At 38.8% G+C, this 12,532-nt stretch overlaps 1 protein-coding gene across 5 annotated transcripts in view; it reads right to left on the bottom strand.

Moving 5' to 3' along the window:
* Window positions 1-12,532, bottom strand: part of BBS9 (Bardet-Biedl syndrome 9) — a 429,330-nt gene that overhangs the window by 401,624 nt on the left and 15,174 nt on the right. For all 5 annotated transcript variants that reach the window (XM_034670282.1, XM_002921839.4, XM_034670287.1 and 2 more), the window contains 2 exons: window positions 6,380-6,530; window positions 3,758-3,822 (listed from right to left, as the gene is read on the bottom strand). In XM_034670282.1, coding sequence (XP_034526173.1) covers window positions 3,758-3,822; window positions 6,380-6,530 — 216 coding nt within the window. The remainder of the gene's footprint in view (window positions 1-3,757; window positions 3,823-6,379; window positions 6,531-12,532) is intronic.

Genomic DNA, 12,532 nt, shown 5'->3' with positions numbered 1-12,532 from the left:
ACACACGCACTAAATAACTCACAGCCTTAACCTTAGGAGAGGTCTAGCCTCCAAGAAACCAAGAAAGAAGTTCCAAGAAACATTTGGTTTGTCCCTGCAGAAATTACAAACTTCATCCTGTACCTAATACCAGATCAACCCCTCTGAGTAAAGAATGCACTTGCAGATGTTTGCTAGCTGAAAGGTCGGTGAACACAGGGGTCAGCATTCAATACTTATACAAACTTGGCATGAAATGACACTAGGATTTGTGTTCTGAAAAAGCTCCAAAGGCATTGCTAATTTTCAAATTTCAGGTAATAGCACTTCAAAACTTAATAGTGCATCTATGGAGAACAGAAGACAATCTGTCCTCCTTAGATACTACTTGGAATAAAGGTAGTATCTGAAAAATCTAAAATTTCTGAACATTTTTTTCTAGAGAAGCATCAATGACACAAGATTAAAATTACTTATACACAGGTTTTGTCCCGGGATATACAGATTGAATACAGCAAGTGTATCTCTATAAATATAGCCCATGTATAGCTAAAATTAATATGAAGTTTCAATTAGAAAGCAAAATGGATATTAGAACATTGACACTGTTGGCCTTATTTAAACACGATTTGATTTAAACAAAAAATTCTCTGGAAAAACCAAAGGTCACCTTGACAACAGTTTTTGGTGCAATTTTAGATAACTGTGGAGAAATCTAATGAAGTTAAATGAAATAAGGACCACTACAGAGTAAATTAAAAGGCTCGTTGTGTTAAATAACTAAATTAGATTATATAAAGTAAAAAAACCACATCTTTTGGCCCACTCACAGCAAACATTAAAATTCTATAAATATGTCAAATGCTTAGCAAATGCTTGTTGAATTACACAATTTTTTGGAAAGGAATATTTAAGAGGACATAATCAGTATGGCTTATGCTCACACGTCTGTAACCATTTACTCAGAAACTGAAGCCCATCAGAAAGGAATGTGAAATGCCATGTAATGTTTTTTCGTTAGGTATAATAAGGTGAGCTAACTCCACTTAAGCAAGACCCTGCTATTTCTCTATATTAAGCATACATTTGATAACCTATCACCCACTAAAAAGAGGTCAGCACAGCAGCCTGACTATGAAGGGTTGTTTGGTGTATCCAGGAGGTCTCCTCTAGTATGGCTCAAATCTTTTTTAGCACGCAGCATAAAAAGAAAACAAAAAATATTTGGGGAGAGGGCAGTTGGAGGTGAGAATGTCAAGTTCAACTAACACTTTCATCTGTTGACACCAGTGGTTTTACTTAAACTAAAAAATGTTTATGCTTGCCCTGTTACAATAAAAGCTAGGTAAAAGTTCAGTCTGGAACCTCAAGAAACATATTCAAGAGAACAAAAACATTAACTTCCCTGCTTCACAATTTAAGCCAAGCCAGAAAAAATACACAAGTTGTCAGCCTCCAAATATCACAAGAGGCTGAAGAAATGAGAGACAGAAAAGCAAAGTGAGGTGGGGCATAAGGGAATGTAGTTTGGAGAACTCTTTATCCCCAGAGAATACAAAGCTTGCAAACGAATACAAAGAATAAAAGAGCAATAAAATCACCATTCCTATGACAAATAACTTTCATTTTCAACACTAATTTGAAGGAAAATACAAATGTCCCATAAACAAGTTGTGACCAAACATGCCAGTTTTTTTCAGCAGGTCTTCTTGATAAACATACACTGTATCACTAGTCTATTATGCCTATGCCCCAGAGAAGCTCTAAAGGTTTCTGTCTTTCTGGGCCATCATTCAAATGGGACCAGGGAAGGCTAAGAGTTTTACCTAATATCTAGTTTGTAGGATTCTTCCCTCTCCTGCCCTCTTAGAACCCCCAGAAGGGACCAATTCTCCAAGAAATATTCAGGGGTAACTGGGCACAAGTTCCCCTCCTCCATGTCCTGTGTAATCCAGTTACTAGTATCATCTCACTGTTAACAGCCTTATGATGGAAAACAGAGGAACAACTAGATGCATGCAGTAAAGTAGCCTATATCACATCTTCTCCATTTATTCTGGAACACTAAATATTTGCCCTATCACTAGGAAAAGCAACATCTTTTACCATGAAACCAATGGGAGTGTTTACCAAGACAGAGAGGTACTATATTGGGCTTCTGACTTGTAAACAGAAAAATGGAAAACAAAATGATAGTGATAACAGAGGGAAAAAAAAGAAGGAAGAATAAAAATAACACTGAGTAATAAAGAGCCACTACCAATTGCCTCAGCACCCCCCAAAAAATTAGTTCACTCATGTAGTCAACATATGCCTACCATATACCGTAGGCCAGGTTACCAAGCCTGCCTTAGAAATCTAACAGACCTTCACCCTCAAAAACAGACTACTTAAGAATATCCAGCTCAGGGGCACCTAGGTGGCTGAGTTGTTGAGCATCTGACTCTTGCTCAGTTCAGGTCTTGATCTCAGGCTTGTGAGTTCAAGCCCCACATTGGGCTCCATGCTAGGTGTATAAATATACACACATAAATACAGTAAAGACAAATCATTACTCATACTGAAAGCAAAATATAAAGAAACCCCAAATCAAGAGAATGAGTATAAAAGATCCAAATCCTAGAAGCTAATTTTTTTTAAATTTTATTTATTTGACAGAGAGAGAGACAGCCAGCGAAAGAGGGAACACAAGCAGGGGGAGCGGGAGAGGAAGAAGCAGGCTTCCCAGGGGAGCAGGGAGCCCAATGCGGGGCTCGATCCCAGGACCCTGGGATCATGCCCTGAGACGAAAGCAGACACTTAACGACTGAGCCACCCAGGCACCCCCAGAAGCTAACATTTACAGCAAACTCCAAAGAACACCTCTTGTATAAGGAAGAGACCTAGAAAGAATTAGCTTTATTGTACCCATAAAAAATTTCCCCAATATTGACATCCATGAAAATAACTCTCTCAACTTGAACTAAAATTTATCTAACTACTACAACAAAAAAATTTTAAGTTACCTTTTATATTTAAAAAGGATCAAAATGCTGAAACCAAACTACAATTATCTGCCATACTGGTACCTACATAAGAGTGTCAGAGAATGAAGCCTGATTAGACCTCAAACAAGTGCCTTAAGGCAGGTTGAGTAAAAACAACTAAAAGTTGAGAAATTTGAACTGTAAAGAGAAACCATTTGAGGTTCATTCAAGAAAAAGTACTTTAACACATCATGACTCTCAGCATCTAATGAATTTTGTTGTTGCTATTAAGCATTTCTTAAAACTCAAGTGTTCTGGATTAAAAACTACAGCATAAGGAATATAGTCAATGGTACTGTAATAGGATTGTATGGTGACAGATGATAGCCACACTTATGGTGAGCACAGCATAATGTAGAGAATTGAAATCACTATGTTGTACACCTGAAACTAATGTAACATTGTGTATCAGCTATACTTTAATAAAAAATCAACAAAAATTTTTTGAAACACCTAAGTATCCTAAGTATGCAGAATTGGCCTCTCTTAGTCACAGATAATCCTGGACACAATTCCTGGGAAGGAGATTACAAGGCATCCTCTACTAGAAATTTAAATACACATATAAATAGCAAACCAGGCCTAAGTACCTGAAAAAATAAACAAACAAGGGAAAATGTTAACCAAGATGAGAAAATCTTCAACCAAATGTTTTCTGTTCTCTAGCAAGTGAACATAAGTGAGTATCCATTCTTATATAATATTAAGGTGTTTTTAATACAAATTTTACATTAGAAAAAAATGTTTCTTACCTGAGACAGAATAGACACAAAGTTTTCTAGAATGCAACACAGCCAAATGAAGCATTTCAGTACCTCTGAAAAATGGGAAAAGTTTTAAAAGTTTAAATATCAATTTCAGATATAACCAAAAAAATTATAATTTTTAAAAGAGATTATAACCACAACCGACCATCAGTAAACTAAAAATTTACTAGATAACATTCAAAACTGAAAAATAAATGCAACAACAAATACCCACTTTGACAATCCAAGAGGCTCAAAGACTCTGCCTCAAGGAATTGCCTTCAACTGAAGTCTGTGGAGCCTCCCAGGAAAAGTCATATCAGACAGAGGCCCCTTCATGAGGCTCTCCCATAATACAGAGATCCAAGTTCTGGTCCTGTCTCTCTGGTTAATCAACCTATGACCTTGGGCAAATTACTTAATCTCCCTGAGCCTGTTTCCCCCTCTGGAAAGTAAGAGGTTTCAATTAAATGAAATAAAATCATGTGACAGCACCTTGCAAAGTATAAAGCGCCAAAGAATGCTAATCATTATTAGTAAATGGCATATGTCACTTCCAGCTCAGAAATTTTATTAAAGGCACTGAAAATATTTCAGTTTGGATTTAACTGCCTATGTCACCAATACACTTCTCAGCCCCTATCAAGTGGTTTCCAAGACATAACACAGTCTAGAAATCCTAAGTCCAGTCTTCAAGGGTCAGGTCAGTGGATAGAAATGAGTAAAGGGTGTAAATGGCTGTGGTCTGCTGCAGAGTAGGGCCAGACTAGAGGAAGCAACTACTACTCAGTTCTGGGCATGTGGGCAAATTCTGGCCATAGAGAAGCCAGAAAGCGGGGATTTTACGTGAAATCTCCTGGTTCTTAAATACTAGCAACTCTTTTAAGTTTAAAACACATCTGCAAGCAGTCCTCCAGTGTACAACCTCTGATACAGACTCTGTTGTAAACTAGAAAGACTATAATTGAAATCTGAAGACCTGGATTGGGGTCCTGACTGTGCGCCTTGGTATCCACGTAATCATTTACCCTTTCAGAGTGTTAGTCTCTCGTTTACAAAATAAGAATTATATTAGATAATACCTGCAAAACATTGTCATAACAAATCTAAATGCTCACTATCCACTCTACTACCAGAAAATGAAAATATATACAACTATTACACACTCAATATTGACTTCAAAAAATAATTATTGCCCTGCACACTCAAAACAATTTTTCTCTCATACACAGGAAAAGAACATTATGTCATGGAAAGAGAGTATAGAGTCAGACAGACCTGGGTCTAAATCCTGGCTGTGTGACCTAAAACTCTGAGCTCACATCTCACAGGTAAGACTAATGAAATAGTACTAGTTAATTAATACCAGTACAGTATCCATTCATTAATGTTAACCTCCTCCCTTCCATCGAGCTATACTTAGGACAACTGAACAGAACGATCATGACAACACCTCACTCTTTTAAAAAATGAAAAGATAAAAATGCTTTTTTAAAAGCAAGAATCCTTCTGTCTCCTTATTTTATAAATCTATCATGCCTAATATATGCTAGGTATACAACAGGCACTTAATCATCATCTACTTTTAGATGGAGTAGATATTTACCAACCACATCAGACACAAAATCTCTCTGATCCAGCCTATCACAGTGCTTAAAAGTCCTATCTCGTGCCCCACCTACAGCACCTCCATGAAGCACCTCCTCATCAGAATGAAACATCACTAGAAGGGGGTTAATGTTCAAGAATTGTTGTTCAGGTTTTTCTAGCAAGAGTCAAGGCCCTGAATAAATGGAAACTGGAGCCAGTAAATTATGACGAGCAATTGCGGTAGTCAAAATCCAGAGCTCAGGGCACTCCCAGACTTAGGAAGGCAAAGGAAGCTTTAAAAAAAAAAAAAAAGGTAAGGGATAACAAGACCACCTCTATCTCTATAACTTTTCACAATACATACTTTTAGAAATGATTAAGAAATACAGGCTCGATCTTAAGAAAACTCATATATGACAATAAGATAAAATCAGCAGTATCATTGGGAAGTAAAAAGCAGACATATTACACAAACTGCAAACTAATAAACAGCTCCCTAAAATCAATTAGGATTAAAAATAAAGTACTTTGAAACAAAGCTCTTGCAAGAGTAAGACTTACTTTGTGGATTGAGCTGGCTTCTTTCAAGAAACTAAGGACCTTTCGACACCAAATAAGTGTAATAATTCATTTTAAAGCTTCAAAGTTATGTGTCAAATACCATAACTGGTACTTTGTCTAATTATTTAAACAGATATTTATATAACCTGGACAATTAGTGCTTTAAATAAGTGAATACTTTCTATTTCTTTATTTACTTCCAAAAGCTTATCTCTTTTCCTTTAAACTCCTGATACGTCAGGCATGTTAGGTCTATTACTATTTAAAAAAAAAGAAGTCCTAAATTATTCTCTTTGTGCAGGTCTCCGTATAAAAAAATGTTCAGTACATGAGGTACACTCAAGTAACAGTATCCAGAAAATACATTTAACTCATGGATAATCCTTTTTTTCATTTAAGAATCCACAAAAATGACACAGTCAGGGAATGACATACTCCAATTAAGATAAAATGTCAGAATTAATGAGCTGTACTTACGAAACAAATTTCCCTACTTCCACTTGCAATATTGGATCTCGTAGATGCACTTCTAGAAGCAAATCTTCAGCTTGAGCTCCATCTCCTGTTTTTACAGGATGGGGATTAAAGATTCTTAGGTATCCCATAAAGCTACCCACAATTATTTTATCTGTAGAGAGATGTTTTTAAAAGATATAAGAAGAAACAAACATTAGCAACAAAATTTCTTTGGAAATAAACTTTCTAATGTCTAAAAGAAAAATTTTAAAAATTAAAACAATCAAGTCTTGCTTCATATACAAAGGCCGATATGCCAGCAGATGAAGTAATTAAAATGAACTTATTTTAATAACATAGCTTTTCAAAAATAACTTTTTTTATATCACCAATATTCAAGCATACTAACATATTATGTGTTTTTCCTCAGCCTTGCTTTGATGTCAGTAGTTATAATTTAAGTCAGTCAAAGCAAGTCCTTTTACAAAAGACTCGTATAAGGTTGTACACTGATTTCATCATAGAGTGTCAACTCTACAGTTGTCAAAGTCATCGTATTAAAACGAATTCTGAACCTTCACTAGATAGAATGCTCTGATGAACAATGTCTGTACTTGGACACAAGAGGGGGAAATGGTAAGATAGGTCTTGTGGGTTGAATTGTGTCCCCCCACCAAAAAAAGGTATGTTGAAATCCTAACCCCCAGTACCTGTGATTTTATTTGGAAATAGGGTCTTCACAGATGTAATCAAGTTAAGATGAGGTCACATTCAATTAGGTATGCGATAAAACTCTCTTATAAGAAGAGAAAGCGGGGCGGGGGGCCCGGGGGGGCACGCCTGGGTGGTGCAGTCAGTTGAATGTTCAACTCTTGGTTTCGGCTCATCTCAGAGTGGTGGAATTGAGCTCCCAGTCGGGCTCCACACTCAGTGCAGAGTCTGCTTGAGACTCTCCCTTTCCCTCTGCCCCTCCTCTCTGCACATGTGCGCTCTCTCTCTCAAATAAATAAATAAAATCTTTAAAAAAATAAAAAGAAAGTAAGTACAGGGGGTGGGGGGGCGGGAGGGAGGAGAATGCCACATGAAGACATTCAAGAAGATGATCATGTGGCAATGGAGACAGTGATTAGAGTGATACATTCACAAGCCAAAGAATGCCTGGGACTACCAGAAGCTGGAAGAGGCACAGAGGAATCCTAGAGGCTTCAGGGGCAGGATGGTCCTGCCAACACCTTGATTTTGGATTTCTAGCCTCTAAAAACTGTCAGAGAATAAATTTCTGTTGCTTTAAGCCACTCAGTTTGTGGTATTTTGTATGGCAGCCCTAGGAAACTAATACTTTAGGTGTCAGTTTTGAAACTGCTGTATTAATATAGAATATTGACTTTTTTCCATCTACTTTAAAGTAGGAGTTCTACATACTTATTTACTAAGAGCTTATCACGTGCCAAGCAATGGTCTATGTAACTTTTATGCATTAACCCATTAAATCCTCATAATAACCATATGAGAGAGGTACTATCCTGGGAATTTCAATCCTGAATACAGACACCAGGAATCTGGGGCTAGATGATCTGACGGCAGCCCCCAGGAGTTCCATACAATCTCTAGAGCCATGCTGTTCCCATCCCCCACTAAAGTTTGGCCAATTCAACTCTTCCTGCATTTGGGAGATCTATGTCACTCTTACTCCAATCCCTCTTTTATTTATATATTTTTTTAAAGATTTTATTTATTTATTCAACAGAGATAGAGACAGCCAGCGAGAGAGGGAACACAAGCAGGGGGAGTGGGAGAGGAAGAAGCAGGCTCATAGCAGAGGAGCCTGATGTGGGGCTCGATCCCGTAACGCCGGGATCACGCCCTGAGACGAAGGCAGATGCTTAACCACTGTGCCACCCAGGCGCCCTGCTCTTTTATTTATATTTATCATAGTTGTTTCCTATACCTTGTGACAAAAAAAAATTTTCAGAAAGAAATTGGCAGCAGAGAATAAACTGCAGGTGCCAATTCCTGCAGGAACATTTGGAAATTGGTTCTTGAGGTGAGTTGGGACACAAAGCGGTAAGACTCCAGGCAGGGTTAAATAACATTGTACACAGTGACAGAATGGTTAATCACGTTAACACCTCCAGGCATCTGGGACTCTGTGCCCATTGCAGATGACACTCTGGTGGACTGGATAGCTGCTGCCCTAGGCCAACTGAACAGGAAGGAGGAATGTCAAACCATACGTAAGATGGCTTTTCTAAGAGCACTGGACAATTTAAAATAAGAGAATGATAATTTTAAACCTCAAAATTCCCATTTAAGGGAAAAGAAAAAAACTCAGCATCCTTGGGACTCTGCAGAAAGAATGTCTTTCTTCTTATATCGGTGAGGCTTAACCAATAAAAATCCAATTCAGGGACTGATTCTGTAGGTTTTTTTTTTTTTTTTAAGATTTTTATTTTTATTTATTTGGCAGAGATAGAGACAGACAGCGAGAGAGGGAACACAAGCCAGGGGGAGTGGGAGAGGAAGAAGCAGGCTCACAGCAGAGGAGCCTGATGTGGGGCGATCCCATAACGCCGGGATCACGCCCTGAGCCGAAGGCAGACGCTTAACCGCTGTGCCACCCAGGCGCCCCTGATTCTGTAGGTTTTAAATCACAGTAACAAATGAGTTCACAGTCTCTCCAGGTTTCTTGCATAAAAGTAAAGACATTCATCACAAAGAACGGGATTACAATGTTACGTAATGAGGTTACTGGCAAAGTCTAGAAGGTTTGGATATACTTAAATCTCCAAACTTTTCTAAAACACTCCCCACTGAGCTTCCTATGTATGCCGCCATGCTCTAATCCCTATTTCCCTCACTAAATAACCAAGATTCAACTTCAACACAGCCCTTTCTTCAGAGATAAGAGGAAGCCAGGATGGCAAAATCCACATGGTGACAACTTAACCCCTAGAATCAAAATGTGTATGTACGAGTATTAGAATAGCAGGACTTTTATAGTAACCCGATCTCAGGCAGTCTAATTCTCACAGATTTTAAGCTATGATTAATGAGAGTTCCAGGAATGAAATGAAAAAGCAACTCATTAAGACCCTTTTTTTCCCAGTGGTTCATTTATTTTTTTTTTTGTTAGAGTAGTATTCAATTGTAAGAGGGTCCTATAATGTGTTTATCAAACTCAAGCCTTTTTTGAAATCTATAACCAAAAATATTGCAGGTTTCTGAAAAAGAAGACTAACTCAAGCCATCATATATACAGTCATGGTATCTCACCCATTTCCACACTGAAGTCAATTTACAGACTCAGAGTCCCTTGAATAAAAACAATATAGTATATAGATGTTCCTGTAATACCACACATGCCTAATACAAATTTTCCTCAGATACTTGCCTACAGGACATTTATCTAGGTGCACTGAGGAAAGGGAAATACCCAAACTTTGTGAGAATACTGAATATTGGCTCTGAGTTACTACTAATTCTGGAAGCCTAATAATATACTGTTGTTGCTAATTATGGAGACTCAGCAATAAATGAATTTTTTAACTTAGTTCACCCACTGGGACAGCAAAGCCAGCCTATGATTTCTCACCCAGTTTCTGAGAGTTTAAAGGAAATGCATTTTCACAGAAAACGGAACATCCCTTTTGGTTCCCTAACATGTACATAAAGGATAGTAAATGGGGAGGCCTATATGGAAGCCAGTGAACTCTATCTCCCCATCAAGGAGAAAATCAAAATCAATACCACGGGTAGGGGTGCCTGGGTGGTCAACTGGTTAAGCGTCCAACTCTTGGTTTCAGCTCAGGTCTTGATTTCTGGGTCATGAGTTCAAGCCTTGTGTTGGGGTCCATGCTGGGCATGGAGCCTACTTAAATACATACATACATACAGAAACAGTTTGCTTTCACTGAACAGGAATAGGCATATATCTTTAAATGTACTGCCACAATCCAATCTACAGGAAACAGGACTACCTCATCATCATCTCATAAGAGCCAAATGAGGCTGAAAGAAATATGAGTGAAACCCAGGGATCTCCAAGGACCCTCTCCCATACCGTCTGGATCAGTAGTAAATGAAACTAGTACAGTCTTCTTTAGGCAAGCATTAACATTCTAGATCCCTCAGGAATACAGGCCCAGACCAATTCTCTGGTCCCTCCATCTTACTCAAGACCAAGAGCCCTAAGAAGGTAGTCAAAGTGGGGGGGGGGGAAGCAGCATAGTTACACAGCCCAGTAACCAGATACAAAACAGAAGGTATCCCCCACAATATGACTTCTTTAAGTTACCATATAATTTTTTCTACTCCTCCATCTTAATTTTAAAATTTTTCCTTCTCTTCCTCAACTATTATATTTAAGTTTGGACACAGATTGTACATACTGTTTAGTCTAGAAGCAGCAGAATATTGGAACATGACCTTGACTAAATGACAAGGGAAAGGGCTATCACCCAAAGATCCTGGACTTGCAGAGCCAGGGCTCCCTGAAAGTGTCTCTGAAGCAGTAAGTGCGCACAGTTTGTTCCCACTGCAGGTTGGTAAGAACACGTGCTTGTGCACTTGCACAAGGGACAGTGCCCCATGTGAGGCATAAATGCTGCAAAGCTAAAATATCAACGTAGTAGCTATTTTTCAGTCACCTTTATGTGTTTTCCACTTAGGATTCTTGTAGTAAACTCTCCTCCAGGCCACAGGCTGGCATGGAATCTAAACTGGACCACTCAGGCTCTCCCGCTCACCCCTTCTTACTATCTCTCCCACGTACCTGAATCTTGAATTGAGAAGAACAGGAAAGTAAGTGCCACTTTAAATGCATGGTGTCTAATTTCAACTGGGATCTCAAGATTAGCAAGGAATCCTATGTATCAGGTTGGCTTTGCCTAAAACGATTTCAAGATGCCTAGTACCATCTTTCCACTCCCTGATCACTCCAAAGGAAGTAGGGGTCATTATTTTCTCAACTTCCCAAACTGACCTGCAAATTTCTCTTCATCTGTATCCATCTTACCCTCCTGCCTTCTGTCACAGTGAAAAAAAAGTTCTTCTATCTGCACACCTGATCCCATCTCTGTCTTCTCTGGATCCCTGCTTTATTTTTTTTTAAGATTTTATTTTTAAATCATTTCTACACCAAACATGGGGCTCAAACCTACAATACTGGGATCAACAGTCACATGCTACACCAACCAGTCAGACGCCCCATCCCTGCTTTCATATATCCTCTATGCTATACATTGAATTTTTCCCACTACTGTTTATCATACATTGCCCCCAGTCATCATCCTCCCCTCTTCCCTTCACAGCTAAGTTTCTTTAAAGGGCCATAAACACTCAGTCTTCCCCACCTCCCACTCCTTCATTCACTGCAAATCTAGATTTTGTTACCATTGTGCCCACTCATCCACTATCACGGAGAACACTAATGAACCACTTGTTGCTAAATGGAATGGAAACTTCAGTCTTCATGTCACTAAACCTTGCCTCCCAGGTACCAGCCCAACTAGTTCTCCTGCCTCTCTGCATGCACTTCTCAGAATCTATCACTGACGACCCTTCCCAAACCTCCCCCCCTTATTAATGCTTGTATTCTTCAGGTTATGGTCCTAAGATTCTTTCCATCTTATTCCACCTTCTTTCCCTGAGCATTTTCACACATTCTCAGGGCTTCAAATACAACGAGTATGCAGCTCACTTCAAAATCACTACCACTGGGGCACCTGGGCGGGTCAGATGGTTAAGCGTCTGACTCTTGATTTTGACTCAGGTCAAGACCTCCGGGTCATGAGACAGAGCCCCACATCGGGTTGTGTTAGGCATGAAGCCTGCTTAAGATTCTTTCTCTCCCTCTCCCCCCTTCCCCCACTCTCCACTCCATGTGCACTCTCTCTCTAAAAAAATATTTTTAATAAAAAATTTTAAAAATTGCTATCTCTATTCTGCCTGCTAGACATTCCTATCTCAAAAAGAGCATGTCCCAAACTGCTCCCATTTACCTTCCATTCTATAAGAGCAATGAGAATTATTCTTAAACTGTAGTGTGTCACCATTCAACTTTGGAGCTTATCAAAAATGCAGACACCTAAGCCCACCCTTCCAATCCACCTACCTCCGGGAAATATGACCTTACAGGAGCTATATATCTGAGGTAGGAAATCTTCATACAAAACA

Source organism: Ailuropoda melanoleuca, chromosome 1 (genome assembly GCF_002007445.2).
Source record: "Ailuropoda melanoleuca isolate Jingjing chromosome 1, ASM200744v2, whole genome shotgun sequence".
Lineage (NCBI taxonomy): Eukaryota > Metazoa > Chordata > Mammalia > Carnivora > Ursidae > Ailuropoda > Ailuropoda melanoleuca.
Note: the sequence above shows the minus strand (reverse complement) of the source record. Positions and strands in the feature narration are given on the sequence as shown.